Source organism: Microcaecilia unicolor, chromosome 14 (genome assembly GCF_901765095.1).
Source record: "Microcaecilia unicolor chromosome 14, aMicUni1.1, whole genome shotgun sequence".
Taxonomy (NCBI): domain Eukaryota; kingdom Metazoa; phylum Chordata; class Amphibia; order Gymnophiona; family Siphonopidae; genus Microcaecilia; species Microcaecilia unicolor.
The window spans coordinates 41,765,276-41,781,198 of NC_044044.1; the positions used below are offsets into that span (position 1 = coordinate 41,765,276).

General features: G+C 44.1%; 1 protein-coding gene across 1 annotated transcript in view; it reads left to right on the forward strand.

The window, feature by feature from the left end:
* Positions 1-15,675, forward strand: part of ANP32E (acidic nuclear phosphoprotein 32 family member E) — a 62,191-nt gene extending 46,516 nt beyond the window's left edge. Inside the window, exons 6-7 of the mRNA XM_030187152.1 lie at positions 34-106; positions 14,821-15,675. Coding sequence (XP_030043012.1) covers positions 34-106; positions 14,821-14,894 — 147 coding nt within the window. The 3' untranslated portion in view covers positions 14,895-15,675. The remainder of the gene's footprint in view (positions 1-33; positions 107-14,820) is intronic.
* The last annotated feature ends 248 nt before the right edge of the window (positions 15,676-15,923 follow it).

Below are 15,923 nucleotides of genomic sequence, written 5' to 3' on the forward strand. Positions count from 1 at the left end.
CAGCATTTCAGGCATGCCCTTTGTGTTTTGAAGGATGAAGAAGATGATGATGACTATGTTGAAGAGGGAGGAGATGAGGGGGAGGAGGAGGAGGAAGAAGAGGAAGGTAAGTTTGGTCATTTTGTAGTAGTATGCTGTTAACACAATGTAATTTGTCAAGTTATACCTTTGTACACTGCCTTGGGTGAATCTCTTCATAAGGCAATTACGTTCTGAGAGTTTTGGAAGCACTCTCTCAGATTTCTCTGCTTTAATGCTGAAGAATGACTGTGCAGCTCACTGAGTGTGAACTAAAGATAAAGAACTCAAAATCAAATAAAACTAGGTAATTGGGAGAAGAGCAGATCCTTAAACAGGATGCATGAAGGTTTAACCCTTCACAGTGGTACAGCCAGGGGACTCTACCAGTGAGCTAAATGAGTTTATACCAGTCTTGTTTAGTTTGCTTGCTGCATCTAACTTGTTTTCTTGCTAGAATGTCCAATAGTGTGACCTAGGAGGAGAAGGTTGGTTAAGATGGTGGCCATTGTGTGTTTAGTCTCATCATCCTAGACTATTCCGAAGAAGTGGGGGTTATAGCCATCGACCAACAGGTGGGGATAGAATCCATGGTGTGCTCTATAAGTTCTGGATAGTGGGAGCTCGAAAATACTGTATATACTTCCAGCAAGTGATAGTGGTGTGCTCCGCAGCTCTTGGTTTACCCGGAGATGCTCCTGGTCCAGTTGGTCAGCTGGCTCTAGTTGACCTGGAAAATTACTGTTCGTGCTAGAGCTTATACTTAGAAGTCTCTAGGTCACTGCACTGTCCTTCCCTCTGCCTCTTCAACCTTCAAGGCCCTGAAAGGAAATGGCCCCGAATATCTGAAGAATAGGATGATCCTCCACACACCGCCAAGGACACTAAGGTCCTCCCAAGGACTTTCACTAACTACACCCTCTCCAAAAGACATTACACGATGTGATACCCCCAAGCGAGCCTTCTCCGGAGTAGCCCCCACACTCTGGAATGCATTGCCTGAAAGGCTCCGCTTAACAGAAGACTATCTGTACTTCAGGAAGCAGGTGAAAGCTTGGCTCTTCAACCAAGCCTTTAACGGAAGAAGTAATTGTTAGTCTCACTCACACGCACAAGGATTGACTCAGGCTGCACATACTGCAGCGGGACATGTTTATCCACTCCTACCCTAGCTGAGAATATTTAACCATCTCTCTGACCTCATGTGCAACTTTCTTCAAATCAGTCACCTTACTTTCTAATTCTTCCTACTTTCTTACTCATCTTATGTTACAACTTTGCCTTACCCTTCACTACCAATTATAATGTTCTATTATGTATTGTGTAGTCATTGCAAGTAGTATACCATGCCATACTTTGTATTGTTGAATATTTTTTACTGCTGTAATTGCTTATTGCTCATGTTTGATCTAGTCTTACTGTACACCGTCTTGAGTGAATTCCTGCAAAAAGGCCGTAAATAAATCCAAATAAACTGATCTTTATGCAAGGGAAGTAAACAAGAAACGGGAAGCGTATATGGTTCTCCAAACAAGTAGCTGAAAACATAAGAGCAAAAGAGGCTTTGTTCAAGAAATATACAAAAGAATGCAAGGAGAGGATCACAGAAAAGATTTATTGGGTTAAACTCAAAGAAGCGGCGAGGGAAAAATGGCTAAAGATGTAAAGAGGTGACAAGACCTTTTTCAGTTATATTGGAGAAAGGAGAAAAGAAAGGAATGGAATTGCAAGACTGAAAGATGAGTGGCTATGTGGAGCGTGATGAGGATAAAGCGAATGTGCTAAACAATTACTACTTTTTGGTGTTCACGGAGGAAAATCCTGGAGAAGGACCATGGTTGGCTGCCGAGAGAATATCTGGGAATGGAGTGGATATTTTCTTTACAGAAAGAGTTTATAAACAGCTTGAGAATCTGAAGGTGGACAAAGAAAGCTATGGGGCCTGATAGGATACATCCTAGGATACTGAGGGAGCTCAGAGAGACCCTTGCGGGGAACCTCTTAAAGTTTTATTTAATAGATCTTTAGAGATGGGAGAGGTTCCACGTGATTGGAGATGAGCCGATGTGGTCCTTCACAAAAGTAGAGAAGGGAAAAAGTGGGGAAACAGACTGGTAAGTCTCACATTGGTGGTAGGAAAAATAATGGAGTTGCTGCTCAAAGAAAGGATAGTTAACTTTCTAGAAGCCATCGGGTTAAAGGAATCGAGGTAACACGGCTTTACCAAAGGAAAATCCTTCCAAACAAATCTTATTGACTTCTTTGACTGTGTGACCAAAGAACTGGATGAAGGATATGCGCTACATGTAATTTACTAAGATTTCAGCAAAGCCATTAATACGGTTCCCCACAGAAGACTTGTGAATAAGCTAAAAGGGCTGAACTTAGGACCAAAAGTGGTGAAGTGGATAGGAAACTAGTTGACTGACAGGTGGCAAAGAGTGGTGGTAAATGGAATCCGCTCGGAGGAAAGTAATGTGAGCAGTGGAATTCTTCAGGGGTCAGTGCTGGGGCTTATTCTGTTTAATATATTTGTGAGAGATATTGCTGATGGGTTGGAAGGAAAGGTTTGCGTTTTTGTGGATGACATGAAGATAGCCAGTACCTTGGAGGGAGTTAGAAGTAATGAGGATCTGGCAGTTAAAATTTAATCGTATGTACTGGGGTATTAGTGACTGTTCGGTCTTTCTATATTAGTAAATACTATAATCCAGAAACCATTCAGTAAACTTTTTTTTTTTAATACGTTTTTTTAATAATTATGGTAATAGTGCTCAGTATTTGGATATATCACATAAAATTGACTCAGTGTTGTTTTGAATCATGCCCATGCCCAATCAGCCATCATCACACCAGTACCTCCTCCCTGCCCTAAACAGTGGCGTGAGAGTAATTGGTAAAGCAGTGTCGTGTAAAACTGCTCCCAAGACAGTCAATTCACAAATTGCTACTTATCTTCGGTGCTATGATGAAATGGCTGCTGGTTTTAATTAAAACTTAATGCCAAGAAGTTCAGAGTGATGCACTTGGGGGTGCAGAAACCTAAGAGCGATTCCGAATAGGAGAGGAGAGATTAGTAAGCTCAAGAGACCTTGGGGTGATGGTGTCCATGGATCTGAAGGTGAAGAAACAAAGCAACAAGGCAACAGCTGTGGCCAGAAGGATGCTAGGCTGCATAGAGAGGGGTATAACCAGCAGAAGAAAGGAGGTGTTGATGTGCCTCTACAAGTCGGGAAGTATTTTTTCACGGAGAGGGTGGTGGATACATGGCGTGCCCTCCTGTGAGAAGTGGTGGAGATGAAAATGGTAATGGAATTCAAACGTGTGGGATAAACACAATGGAATCCAGTTTAGAAGGAATGGATCCATGGAATCTTAGCAGGGATTGGGTGGCGACACCGGTAATTGGTAAGCAAAATCAGTACTGGGCAGACTTATACGTTCTGTGCCCTGATCGTGACTGAATAGATATGGATGGGCTGGAGTTTAAATTTTAAGGAGATTTGACGTTAGCTTAAGAACTTTTAGTACAAGAACAGTTCAGGGCATAGACCGTAAAAGTCTGCCCAGCAAGTGCCCAGGACAAATCAAACTCGGGTATACATATGAAGTATCACATACCATGTATAATGAGTTTATCTTGTTGGGCAGACTGGATGGACACTATAGGTCTTTATCTTGGATGGACCCTACAGGTCTTTATCTGCCGTCGTTCACTATGTTACTGTATGTTACAATGATGCAGGACACAAAACCTGCTTCTCTGGAATAGTCTTAAGGACTAAAGGAAAGAACATTTAGGTAAGACTAACTTCAGCTTAACAGCATGCTTTCTTTATGGCTGCCATGCTTTAGCTCTGTTTTAAAGCAGTATTATGGTAAACTGGGGGAGGGGGTGTTTGTGTCTGTAAACAGGTGTGGAGGGGTCAACTATTTTTGAATTTTGTGTACTATAGGATCAGTAGAATGGGTTTATGCAATTGGTTTCACAACTTTTCTGTTTTTCGTGTTATAAAGTGGGGTATGTGATTTTTGGGGTTAATCCCCCCCCCCCCCCCCCACTGATGAATAGTTCTCATTGTTTAAAGAAATAATTGCAGGACTATGCAATTTATATCCCTCTATCTTGTGGTATAAAGTCACATACCCCACTGAGATATAGAGAGATGATGTTTAATTTAAAAGTTTTTTTTTTTTAATATTTTGCTCAAGTCAACCAGTTCAAAGTGGATTACAGAAAACAATTTACCAACAAAGTTGGTATCAAGTTTATTTTATTTTAACTGTTGCAATTTACTAAAGTACAATACAGCAATACTTATAAATAAACATTCCAAGGGAAAAGAACTCTTTAAATAAGCCTAACCAACTAATTAAACTGCATCAAAATGTCATATAGTTTGTAATATTACAGATAGTAGATGGAAGAGTTCCAAAGCTCTGGTCCTTTCCCCACTAGTGATGATCTGGATTGGTTAACATTTGTTCAATGCAATTTCATGCAGGAGTATATACTTTGATGTAGTCAGTCAAATAATCAGGGCTAAAACCATAAAGGAGCTTACATTCAAAAAGCAAAACTTTAAACTCTGTTCTGGCTTTTACAGGGAGCCAATATAACTGTATCAAGGGGTCACGATCACGTTTTACCAACCACTGCTAGTTTAGCTGCAGCATTTTGGACTGCCTGTAGCCTACAAATCTGTTGTAAAAGGCCCATTAAAAAAAACGTATTACAACAGGTTTAGTGTAGAGAGCACTAGAGATTGCACACCATTTAAACTGGTACTCAAAATACCTTTTTAGCCTTCTCATCAATTTCAATTTAAAAGCATTTCTGGACAGCAGCAGTAATACATGTAGATTATATGTTGATCCATAGATTTCTCCTGCTGGAATGCTACATGACTGCAGAGCACAGGATTTGTGCAGAATTCTGCATGTTTGCGCAGAATCTGTGCTCTGAGGCTGGATGGCTGGCCTCCCTGCCACCTCCCCCCACCCGAGCCTCGGTGGGCCCTCCCCAGATCGTGGCAAAGGCAAGCAAACTAGCTGACTCCACCGCCACCCTCCCAGGCCTACCTGGTGGTCTAGTGGCCTCTTCGGGGGCAGGAAAGAACACTACCCTTTCCTGCCCGCTGCTGCCACTCTGGCTCGTCCCACTGCTTTTTCAGAATGGCCACAGAGACTTCAAGCCATTTTGCCAAATGGCCACAGGAAGTCTCAGTGGCCATTTGGAAAAAGCAGGAGCATGAGTCAGCGGCAGCAGGGACCTGGAAAGAGTGGGGTTGTTTCCTGCCCTGAAGAGGTACTCCCTTGCAGTCCCTACCTCAGAGGTGAGTGCAGGGCTGGGCTGAAAAAAAATACTGATAGCTTGTGGGTGTAGGCAGGGAGGGAGTTTAAATAAAAAATGGATGCGCTATATTGGTGGATGCTGTGGGTGGAGAGACAGGGCTGTAAAAAAAAATGAGTAAAGACTTTTTTCAATTAAAAAAAAATGCTGTGGATGGGGGCTGGGAAAAATATGGTATCTGTGTACAGGGGGCTGTAATATTGGTTAAAGTATAAACTTGCAGAATTTGCAAAAATTGTGCACAGAATTTTGCAGAATTTACAAAATTTGTGCACAGAGTTTTGGCAGGAGTAATGGATGTATAGAGTCAAGGTTAACTCCTAACAGTTTAAATATCTGATTTAACAAAACTTCCACCCCTGCTAATATTGGAATTGCTTTTGGGTATCGCCTGTCAGATATTATCCACCCATAGTGGTTTCTACTGCTGAAACAGGATTAACTGTCAATCCCTGTGTCTTTCCTCTGGCAAATGTGCCAACTTTTGCTTTCCTCCTGCACTCTTGTAAAAAGTCATTTTAAAGTCTTAATTCCACCCTAGATTTGACATTAGTAGATCTGCCTAGCTCGGTTATGCAGGGGGAAGAGTGGAGGCACACTGCAACGGGCATATTTAATATTAGCCCATAATTCCTTGTTCTGCTGAAGGCAAAAATAATAGTTTTAGAAAACTGAGTACTTTGGAGCTCATAGCAAGCTGAATAAATATATTTTTAGTTGATTGTATGTTCTACCTGAAATCTATAGATGTGATAGACTACGACATAAAATTACAAACAAAATTTGAGCCTTAAGTCATCAATTGTACAAGTATTCCTCCTCTCATATACTTGAAACATGCAAGTCTGCTATGCTGTTTAAGGTGGCCATAGGTAAATTAAAACAACAATAAATATACATTCTAATCTGGAGAAGACAGTTTATTGCATTTGTATCCCACATTTTCCCACACATTTGTAGGCTCAATGTGGCTTACTACTACTACTACTACTACTATTTAGCATTTCTATAGCGCTACAAGGCATACGCAGCGCTGCACAAACATAGAAGAAAGACAGTCCCTGCTCAAAGAGCTTACAATCTAATAGACAAAAAATAAATAAAGCAAGCAAATCAAATCAATTAATGTGAATGGGAAGGAAGAGAGGAGGGTAGGTGGAGGCGAGTGGTTGCAAGTGGTTACGAGTCAAAAGCAATGTTAAAGAGGTGGGCTTTCAGTCTAGATTTAAAGGTGGCCAAGGATGGGGCAAGACGTAGGGGCTCAGGAAGTTTATTCCAGGCGTAGGGTGCAGCGAGACAGAAGGCGCGAAGTCTGGAGTTGGCAATCGTGGAGAAGGGAACAGATAAGGATTTATCCATGGAGCGGAGTGCACGGGAAGGGGTGTAGGGAAGGACGAGTGTGGAGAGATACTGGGGAGCAGCAGAGTGAGTACATTTATAGGTTAGTAGAAGAAGTTTGAACAGGATGCGAAAATGGATAGGGAGCCAGTGAAGGGTCTTGAGGAGAGGGGTAGTATGAGTAAAGCGACCCTGGCGGAAGACGAGACGGGCAGCAGAGTTTTGAACCGACTGGAGAGGGGAGAGGTGACTAAGTGGGAGGCCAGCAAGAAGCAGATTGCAGTAGTCTAAACGAGAGGTGACAAGGGTGTGGATGAGGGTTTTGGTAGAGTGCTCGGAAAGAAAGGGGCGGATTTTACGGATGTTGTAAAGAAAGAAACGACAGGTCTTGGCGATCTGCTGGATATGAGCAGAGAAGGAGAGAGAAGAGTCAAAGATGACCCCAAGGTTTCGAGCTGAGGAGACAGGGAGAATGAGAGAGCCATCAACAGAAATAGAAAACGGGGGGAGCGGGGAGGTGGGTTTGGGGGGGAAAATGAGAAGCTCGGTTTTGGTCATATTTAATTTCAGGTGGCGTTGAGACATCCAGACAGCAATGTCAGACAAGCACGCTGAAACTTTGGTTTGGATGCAAGGTGAGATATCAGGGGTAGAAGGTAGATTTGGGAGTCATCAGCATAGAGATGGTAGGAAAAGCCATGGGATGAGATTAATGAACCAAGGGAAGAAGTGTAGATAGAAAAGAGGAGGGGACCAAGAACAGAACCCTGAGGTACGCCGACAGGCAGAGGAATAGAAGTAGAAGAGGATCCACCAGTGAACACTAAAGGTGCGGAGGGAGAGGTAGGAAGAGAACCAGGAAAGGACAGAGCCCTGGAATCCAAGTGAGGACAGGGTATCGAGAAGTATGCTGTGATTGACAGTGTCAAAAGCAGCGGAAAGATCAAGAAGAATGAGGATGGAATATTGACCTCTGGATTTAGCCAGTAATAGGTCATTGGAGACTTTAGTAAGCGCAGTTTCGGTTGAATGGAGAGGGCGAAAACCAGATTGTAGTGGGTCAAGAATAGCATGTGAGGAGAGAAAATCAAGGCAGCGGCGGTGAACAGCACGCTCAAGTAATTTTGAGAGAAAAGGAAGTAGGGAGTTGGGTCGGTAATTAGAGGGACAAATAGGGTCGAGTGAAGGCTTCTTAAGGAGAGGTGTGACCACAGCATGTTTAAAGGCAGCAGGGACAGTCGCAGTGGAAAGTGCCCACGGGAGGGCATTCCAAGCATCCACCACTCTCTCTGTGAAAAAATACTTCCTGACATTTTTTTGAGTCTGCCCCCCTTCAATCTCATTTCATGCCCTCTAGTTCTGCCGCCTTCCCATCTCCGGAAAAAGGCTTACATTGCTCCGTCATGGGGTCGCCCCGACAGAATGGCACATACAGTTATAATTTCATAAGAATATGGGAAACATAGTATATGAAAGCATCATGTATAAAGATATCAATGTCGGATCAACAGGTAAACACGGCAGTGTATTAATGTTCAAATGATGGATCGTTATGGTATATTCTTTTAAAGAGGTGGGTCTTCAAGGATTTCCGAAAGTTGAATTGGTCGTGAATTTTTTTCAAAGCAGTTGGTAGTGCATTCCATAGCTGCGTACCTATGTAGGAGAAGCTGGATGCATGTGTCAGTTTATAATTTAATCCTTTACAGCTGGGGAAGTGGAGATTCAAGGGTGTACGAGATGATTTTTTAGACATATAGACCGGAGCATCTCCATGAATAATCTTGTGAATCAGGGTGCAGATCTTGAACGTGATGCGTTCTTTGATTGGGAGCCAATGTGGTTTTTCTCTGAGGGATGTGGCACTTTCGTATCTTGTTTTGCCAAATATGAGTCTGGCTGCAGTATTTTGGCCTGTCTGGAGTTTTTTTGATGATTTGGTCTTTACAACCAGCGTACAGAGCGTTGCAGTAGTCTAAGTGACTTAGCACCATTGACTGTACCAGACTACGAAATGTGTCTCTTGGGAAGAAAGGTTTAACTCTCAGGTTTCCACATTGAATAGAACATTTTCTTTGTGGTGTTAATCTCAATTAAGAACTGCCTTCTCCAGATTAGAATGTATATTTGTTTTAATTTACCCTTCCTTAGCATCTCTCCGGACCGGCCCAGGATTGGACTGATGGGTTGTGCTCGCCTTCCAGCAGGTGGAGACTGAAAAAAAACTCTGACTCTAGAGAGACAATAGGAGCACTGGTCATGTGACCATAGCCCCAGTATTTTCTCAGTCTCCCAGCAGGTAGGAAGTGAGTCTTTGTGGTTTTATAGATTTTTTTTTTTTTTCTCCTTGATATTTATTTGGTCTTTATTCTGTGCCAGAGGAATTCTATAGAGGCTTGTTAGACTTTCTTGTTGTTCACATTATCGCCTCAGGGGTGTTATACTCGGGTGTCCTGGGTCCCTCCCCCTTTCCTCCCCATCTCCCTTCTATTATAAAAAGCAAAAATCTTTCTGAGGGAAGGGCTCCCCTTTGATAGAAAGTGGTCTGGTCTTTGGGAGAGGCAGCCAGTATTATTTTAAAACTTAAGGGAAAAGGTAAAAAAAAAAAGCTCTGCTTTCCCCTTTGTCATAACGAGCAAGCAACTCCGTTCAGGCAGCTCTGCTTACTGTGTGTGTTTTTCGTTTTCCTCTCAGCTGATTAAAAAAAAAAAAAAAAAAGGTTTTCAGTGCTTTATTATCGCTGCTCTGCCGTTTTGGGGGTAGATATTTTGTTATTCCGTTTGTTGACAGTCCTCGTAATGGGGCCTTAAAAAAGAAAAAGAGCGCGAACCACTAGACTCGCGTGTGCGTTCACGATATGTCTGAAAAGCTAAAGCGATGCACTGTTTGTCAGCGCCGGGGGGGGGGGTTAACTCCGGCGCTTGTAAGTATTGCACAGCGCGAGATGTTCCATCGAGCCCTGCTCTACCTGCGGTTTCTGCATCTACTTCGGCAGCTCTTACTGCTTCGCCGTCCCGTTCCGTTACAGCTGGTTCGGAGGTAGCAGCAGCGCCTCTGGAGACCGGCACAGCGAAAATAGTGCGAACGGTGGCCAATTTGAATATCACTTCGATGTCTCCGGCGGGGAATATGTCTGCTACTTGTGATATTGTCCCTTCAGTTGATACTGGTGCAGTCTGGGACAACTCAGCCAGGGGATTTCCATCCTGAATTTGACCTCCAGATGTACCAGGCCTTCTTGATGCAGAAGGGCGGTTCAGGAGCAGGGGTCTCAGGAGAGGCGGTCAGATCAGTGCCCCCTGTTAAGAGGCTTAGAGAATGTGATGTGCAGCTAGATCTTTGGTCGGACCAGGATCACGAGATGCCCTTCTTAGAAGAGGAAGAAGATTTGGCTGAGCGGGTTTGGGAAGATCCCTCATCTGTAGATCTTGACGAGGGTTTTTTTTCCCCAAGGGGACGAATCCTCCGTGGCTAGGGTATTCCATAAGGATGATTTACAGGAGCTTATTGCTATGGTCTCTTCAACCTTGCATTTTGAGGATGCTCCGCCAGTTGCGGAGGTCCGTAAGATTGATTTGTTGATTTAAAGGTTCCAGGTCTTCTTGTAAAACTTTTCCTATGCATCAGGACATTTGGGATGTTATTAAAGCGCAATGGGAAGTTCCAGATGCTGCTTTTCGTCCAATCAGATCTATGGGTCGTCTGTATCCGGTTCCGGAGGCAGATAAGGCTCTTAAGTCTCCGGTGGTTGACGTGGTAGTTTCGGCGGTTACTAAGTGTAACACTGTTCCCGTGGATGGCGGAACGGCCCTTCATGATGTTCAGGACAGGCGCTTCGATTCTCTGCTCAAGAATAGTTTTGAGGTTTCTTCTTTGGCAGTACAGGCGGCCATTTGTGGTTCTTTGGTGGCTAGAGCCTGTTTTCGTTGGGCGGAAAGAGTCCTGGATAGGTCTACAGATGATCTTCAGGCTATCGATGTAGAAGTGGCCAGGATTGAGACGGGTTCTGCTTTTCTAGCTGATTGCTCTGTATGATCTTCTAAGTACTTGGCCTTGGGGGTCGCGGCTCGCCGATCTCTTTGGTTGAGAGGCTTGTCAGCGGATGCGGCTTCCAAGTCTAAGTAAATTCCCCTTTAGAGGTTCTTTCTTGTTTGGAGAAGAATTGGGTAAGTTGGTTCATTCCTTAGGAGATTATAAAGTTCCTCGTCTCCCAGAAGATAGGCCTCGTCTGTCCAGTCGGGGTGCTTTGTTTGGTCGAAGTAGAATGAGAAGTTTCCGCAGATTTCAGCCTGTTTGGGGCCTTCAGCCTCAGCGCTCTCGTTTTTTCAACAGTCCTTTCAGGGTTACCGTAGAGGATCTGGTATCTCAGGCGCCGGTTTTCAACCTCAACCGTGTCTTTTCCAATGACGGTGTGAGGGCCTCTCCTCTGGTTCCTGTAGGAACTCGGCGTTTATCAGAGGTGGGCCCACATCACTACGAATCAGTGGGTCTTAGAAGTAATTTGAGAAGGTTATGCCTTAGAATTCGCAAGGCCACTATTGGACGCCTTTTTGGAGTCTCCCTGCCGCTCTCATCACAAGGCGGGGGTGGTGTGGGAGACTTTACAGAGGCTCTTGGATCTTCAGGCGTTTTCTCCAGTCCCTCCTTTGGAGTACAAGCTGGGCTGATACTCCATTTATTTTGTGGTTCCCAAGAAGGAAGGCTCCTTCCGGCCCATTTTAGACCTAAAAGCTGTCTATCGAGCTCTGAATCGCAAGTTTTCGCATGGAGACTCTTCGCTCGGTCATAGTAGCAGTGCAGAAGGGGGAGTATTTAACCACTTTAGATCTGACAGAGGCTTATTTGCATATTCCCATACGTCCGGCACACCACAAGTTCTTGCGATTCTAGGCCGTCATTACCAATTTCAAGCTCTGCCCTTCGGTCTGGCAACAGCCCCGCACACTTTTACCAAAGTTATGGTCGTGGTAGCGGCGGCTCTCAGAAAAGAGGGGATCCTCGTTCATCCATACTTAGACGACTGGTTGATCAGAGCAAAGTCTTATCAGGAGAGACATCACATCACAGACCGAGTGGTAGCTTTCTTACAGTCCCTAGGTTGGATGGTGAATGTAGCCAAGAGTCGTTTGGTTCCATCTCAGTCTCTAAAATATTTGGGGGTCACCTTCGACATGGCGTGGGTTCGAGTTTTTCTTCCTCAGGGCAGGATACTAAAACTACGTTCTCAGATTCTGAATTTGCTTCACAACCAGGATCTGTGTGCCCGAGATTATCTTCAGGTTCTTGGGTCCATGGCGGCCACTATAGAGGTAGTTCCCTGGGCCAGGGCCCACATGAGGCCTCTTTAGTGGTCTCTTCTCTCCTGGTGGTCCTCTCAGAGGGATTCCCTTCTGATGCGGTTGGCTCTGCGCAACCGGGAACGCGGCTCTCTGTTTTGGTAGCTACGGGTGACGAATCTCTCAGCAGGAATGCTGTTGGAGTCTCAGGTGGGTAGCCTTAACGACGGATGCCAGTCTGCGCGGTTGGGGAGCTCATTGCCTGGTCAAGTGGACCCAGGGTCTCTGGTCTCTGCTGGAAGCAGCTCAATCCATCATTTTTCTGGAGACCAGGGCGATTCGTTTAGCTGTGCAGCACTTTGGTTATCTCCTGGTGGGAAAGGCAGTCTGAGTTCTCTCGGACAACGCCCTGGCAGTGGCCTACATCAACCGCCAGGGGGGAACAAGATGTCGTCTTTTGTGTCGAGAGGCGGAAAAGCTCTTGGTGTGGGCAGAGGTTCGAGGTTCACCTCACGGCCATATCAGCCTCGCATGTAGCAGGAGTAGACAACATTCAAGCAGACTTTCTCAGTCGTCACACTCTCGATCCAGGCGAATGGGCTCTCAGCAATCGTGCGTTTCAGTTGATAGTGCAACGCTGGGGCGTTCCAGTTCTCGATCTGTTTGCCTCCAGTCTCAACTCAAAGGTTCCTCGCTTCTTCAGTCGCCGAAGAGATGCAAGAGCGCCAGGGGTCGACGCCCTCTTACAGCAGTGGCCCTCCGATCTTCTTTACGTATTTCCTCCGTGGCCTCTCCTAGGTCGTCTCCTGCAAAGGATCGAGGAACATGAGGGACTGGTAATTCTAGTGGCACCAGGTTGGCCTCGACGTCTGTGGTACGTGGATCTTCAGCGTCTGACGGTGGCGTCTCCTTTGCGTCTTCCGCTGCACAAGTCACTCCTGATACAAGGGCCTCTCTCGCATCCAGACCCGGCTCGATTTTGTCTTATGGCTTGGCTCTTGAACGAGCCCGTTTAGCTATGAGGGGTTTTTCAGCTCCGGTAATTTCTAACATGTTACAATCCCGTCGACGTTCCACCTCTCTAGCCTGTATTCGCCACTGGAGAATTTTTGAGCCTTGGTGTGCAGACTCTGGTTTTGATCCTTTGCGGGCTTCCGTTCCGCAGATATTAGATTTTCTCCAGCGCGGCTTTGATAAGGGTTTGTCTCTTTCTTCACTTAAGGTGCAGACGGCAGCACTTTCCTGTTTCAGAGGCCAAATTAAGGGTAAATCTTTGGCTAGTCTGCCCGATGTAGTTCGATTTTTGAAGGGGGTTAGTCTCCGGCCACCTCGCAGATCGGTCTTTCCTTCCTGGGATCTTAATCTGGTGCTTTCGGCTCTAACCCGGCCTCCGTTTGAACCTTTGTTATCTTGTTCTCTGAAGGATTTGACTCGTAAGACAGTGTTCTTATAGGCTATTGCGTCTGCAAGAAGGGTTTTGGAGTTACAAGGTTTTTCTTGCAGATCGCCATTTCTGGAATTTTCTAAGGAGCGGGTACAGTTCCATTGTTTCTGCCTAAGGTATTCTCTCGTTTTCATCTGTCCCAATCAGTTTTTCTCCCTGTTCTGGGATCGGCTTTGGGATCTCAGGACCAGCGAAAATTGCATGCTCTAGATATCAAGAGAGTACTTAAGCGTTATCTTGCAGTTACTGAGGATTTTCGTCGTATGGATAGGCTGTTTGTTCTTTTGGCTGGCCACCGCAAGGGTTTGTCAGCTTCTAAGCCCACGTTATCTCGGTGGATCAAGGAGATAAGTAGACCAGTTCCGACCGTGAAGGCTCATTCTATGCGAGGGCAGTCAGCGTTGTGGGCTGAGTGTTTCTTGGTGCCTCCAGCGGACATTTGTAAAGCAGCGACTTAGTCTTCTCTCCATTCGTTTTCTAAGCACTACAGACTTGATGTGCAGTGTAGACAGGAGGTGATCTTTGTGTCGCGAGTTCTCACAGCAGGGTTGCTGGGGTCCCTCCCGTAGGACTACTGCTTTGTTACATCCCATCAGTCCAGTCCTGGGCCGGTCCGGAGGGATGCTAAGGAAGGAGAAATTAGATCTTACCTGCTAATTTGCTTTCCTTTAATCCCTCTGGACCGGCCCAGGTCCCTCCCGTGTACTATTTTTCTGTCTTATGTTCAAAGTTTCTGTGTTCAAATGTTCTGTGGTTTGCAGAGCTGTTTGGCGAGTTATTACATAAACAAATACATAAGTTGTTTGGTTGCGGCTTATTAGTTAATGTTATGCATCAAGCTGTAATAATGATATGCATCAGTCTAAATATACTTTGTCTATGCATGGCATAAGTATACATAACGGCCATACCGCTGCTCTGGTGAGAGTTGCCGGTGAGCCGTTGTCTAAGCACGTTTATCATAGTGCTTCCTGGCTGCTGGAATTCCTCGGGGCACAGAGTGTAGCGATTTTTTTCTACTTTCTGCTTTGTTATTCAAATACTGAGGCTATGGTCACATGACCAGGGCTCCTATTGGCTCTCTAGAGTCAGAGTTTTTTCTCCGTCTCCACCTGCTGGAATGCGAGCACAACCCATCAGTCCAATCCTGGGCCGGTCCGGAGGGATTAAAGGAAAGCAAATTAGCAGGTAAGATCTAATTTCTCCATGGCCACCTTAAACAGTATAGCAATTTAACCCCAATTAATTGCAGTTTACTTGGTTGATATCCAAATGTGAAGTAATTCCAGGCCTAGGTTTTTTTTTGTTTTTAAGCATTTATATGCTGAGGCATACCAAGTCACACACTTTTTTTTTAATTCTTCCTCCCCTCCCTTTTTGTTCTGGCTCAGAAACAGAGGAAGGTGTCCAAGGTGAGAAGAGGAAACGGGACCCAGAAGATGAAGGTGATGAGGATGATGATTGAAGGCCTAGGACCAGAAGCCAGACTTGCAATAGAGTGATCATGTTTCTTCATGTACCATAGATGTCTGTAATGAAGACAAAATGTTAAATTTTTTTTATATATAGGAAAGGTGTGGTTTTTACAAATTTCTGCCCTCTTGTCATTCCAAATAAGTTGCAATAACCTGTTACTGGACATGTATGTGGAAAAAACATCTGCCCTTTTAATTGCTGAAACTGAGTGTTTTGCTCCTGAATTTTATCTTGAGTTTAATATATGCATTTTACTAATTCACTATGTTGCTTTTTGCATTTATAGCCCATTGCTCAAGAAATCCTACATGGTTCTGTTTTTCAAATTTCTGTACTTATTTATAAACATGTATCAAGATTTATGTATGGTGATATGGGTAGTCCCTCTTTTACCCTTTTAAATTGTAAAGTTCTGATCTTTGTGTATAACATTTAACACAGTTCCTTGTGAGACCAGATTGATAACTTATGTAAATTGTAAACTTTTTTTAGTTGGGGTGGTGTTGCTGCTTAGTTCTCTAAGCAGAGCTAGCAGGTGTTTTTGTTTAGTTTATAACTATATGCATGTACATATACACATGTATAGTTATATCTTTATAAATATAGTTATAAAACACAGCTAGGGCTTGGACTTCGTCACTGATGTCACATTGGTCACTGTACCTAAATTAGATTAACTTATGTGAATATCCCCCAGATTTTATTGTGGCACAATAGTGTACACTGGAGCTTGTAGAATATATGGACATAACCTGCATACACCCTTTAAATTTTTTTTTTTTTTTTTTCAAACAGTGTTGAGTACCAAAACTGAAAACCTGTGCCCTTTTGAGGTTTTTAGGAATTATTTAATTGTGAATTTAAACATGCATCCCTGACAAACCTTCATCCCTAGTTACAAACAACTTTTTAAATGTGTTTTAAAGGAATGTAACAGGCAGCTGTCAAATGACTTGGAAATGGCTTGATTATTTAAAAAAATAAAAAAAAAAATTTTAGAAATGAGTGTATTAAAATT